This window comes from Fopius arisanus, unplaced genomic scaffold, assembly GCF_000806365.1.
Source record: "Fopius arisanus strain USDA-PBARC FA_bdor unplaced genomic scaffold, ASM80636v1 scaffold00103, whole genome shotgun sequence".
Lineage (NCBI taxonomy): Eukaryota > Metazoa > Arthropoda > Insecta > Hymenoptera > Braconidae > Fopius > Fopius arisanus.
Window position 1 is genome coordinate 201,947 of NW_011887842.1, and position 1,115 is coordinate 203,061.

Below are 1,115 nucleotides of genomic sequence, written 5' to 3' on the forward strand. Positions count from 1 at the left end.
CGAAAATTGGTGTTCCAAGTGAACAAAATGTGTTGATTTCAATCTGAGATTCATTTGAATTCTCACTCAAACACGAAATTTAATTGTTTCCCATTGAAATTTATTTACCAGGAGAAAAATAATTTTTTCAACCTCAATTCTGCATTGCAAAACCAAGCAGAATTCACGCAAATAAAAAGAAAAATTAGTATCCAATAATATTAATAGAAAAAGTCTCGAGAAAAATTTAAGCAATAAAAAATTCGTCGGATTTTTTCGTATTGAATATCCAATTAAATTTGCAAAAGAACGAATAGAATTTTAACAAGAACTCCTATTGAAAGTATTCCTTCAGTAGAATTTCCATTGAATTTTCAAACACGTGCCACCGCAATTAGAAAAAAGAAATACGGTGATTATTGTTAAGTCATGATTCAAATAAATAATGAACATTGTTGCGTTAATTTTGTCTGACGACGAGGAAATCAATGTTCTTTCAATCCTGATGATCCCTGGGGGAGTCAAGCGAACGATTTCAATCAAACGAGAAGATATTCGTAACCGATGACTCTCCAATGACTTTCTTTCCCTCCAGAGAGCTTGTCCAGTCGTCGAGGCTCAGCTGAACTTCGATCAACAACCGAATGTGTCAATCCGTTCAGTTGATGACTCAGTTTACGAAGCATTTAAGTGGTTCTGACAGGTCATACCATCACCATATCCTCATCAACATTAATTATGGTGGGGAAGGAGTTATCGGTCGAGCTCTGTCGATGGATCGCCTTTTTTCGAGCTAATGCATCTGAGGAGAAACAAATCGTCCATCAATTTCCAATAAACTTGAGCAATAGAGCAACAAAACTTTTGAACTAGTGGTGAATTTGTTAACTTCATCCTATTTGTTAACTTCAATAGATTTTCTAATGAACTCACGATATTCATCGTATGTTTCATATCAATTAATTTCCTCAAATCCATTATTTCCTTCTGGACTTACCAGCAGAGGTAGGCAAGAGGTCATCAAGACTTCCATCATCAAGATCCGTAGCAGATAGGAGCAGATCATCATCAGAGGAGGCCCTCGTCAAGCTTGGAAGGGTCGACGTGAGCAGAGCCTTCTCCTTCTGAATAGTTTG

At 36.6% G+C, this 1,115-nt stretch overlaps 1 protein-coding gene across 1 annotated transcript in view; it reads right to left on the reverse strand.

Moving 5' to 3' along the window:
• Positions 1-373: 373 nt before the first annotated feature.
• LOC105271171 (unconventional myosin-IXa-like) overlaps positions 374-1,115 on the reverse strand; it is a 22,419-nt gene continuing 21,677 nt past the window's right edge. The window contains exons 6-7 of the mRNA XM_011312548.1: positions 977-1,109; positions 374-781 (exon numbers count right to left, since the gene is read on the reverse strand). Coding sequence (XP_011310850.1) covers positions 684-781; positions 977-1,109 — 231 coding nt within the window. The 3' untranslated portion in view covers positions 374-683. The remainder of the gene's footprint in view (positions 782-976; positions 1,110-1,115) is intronic.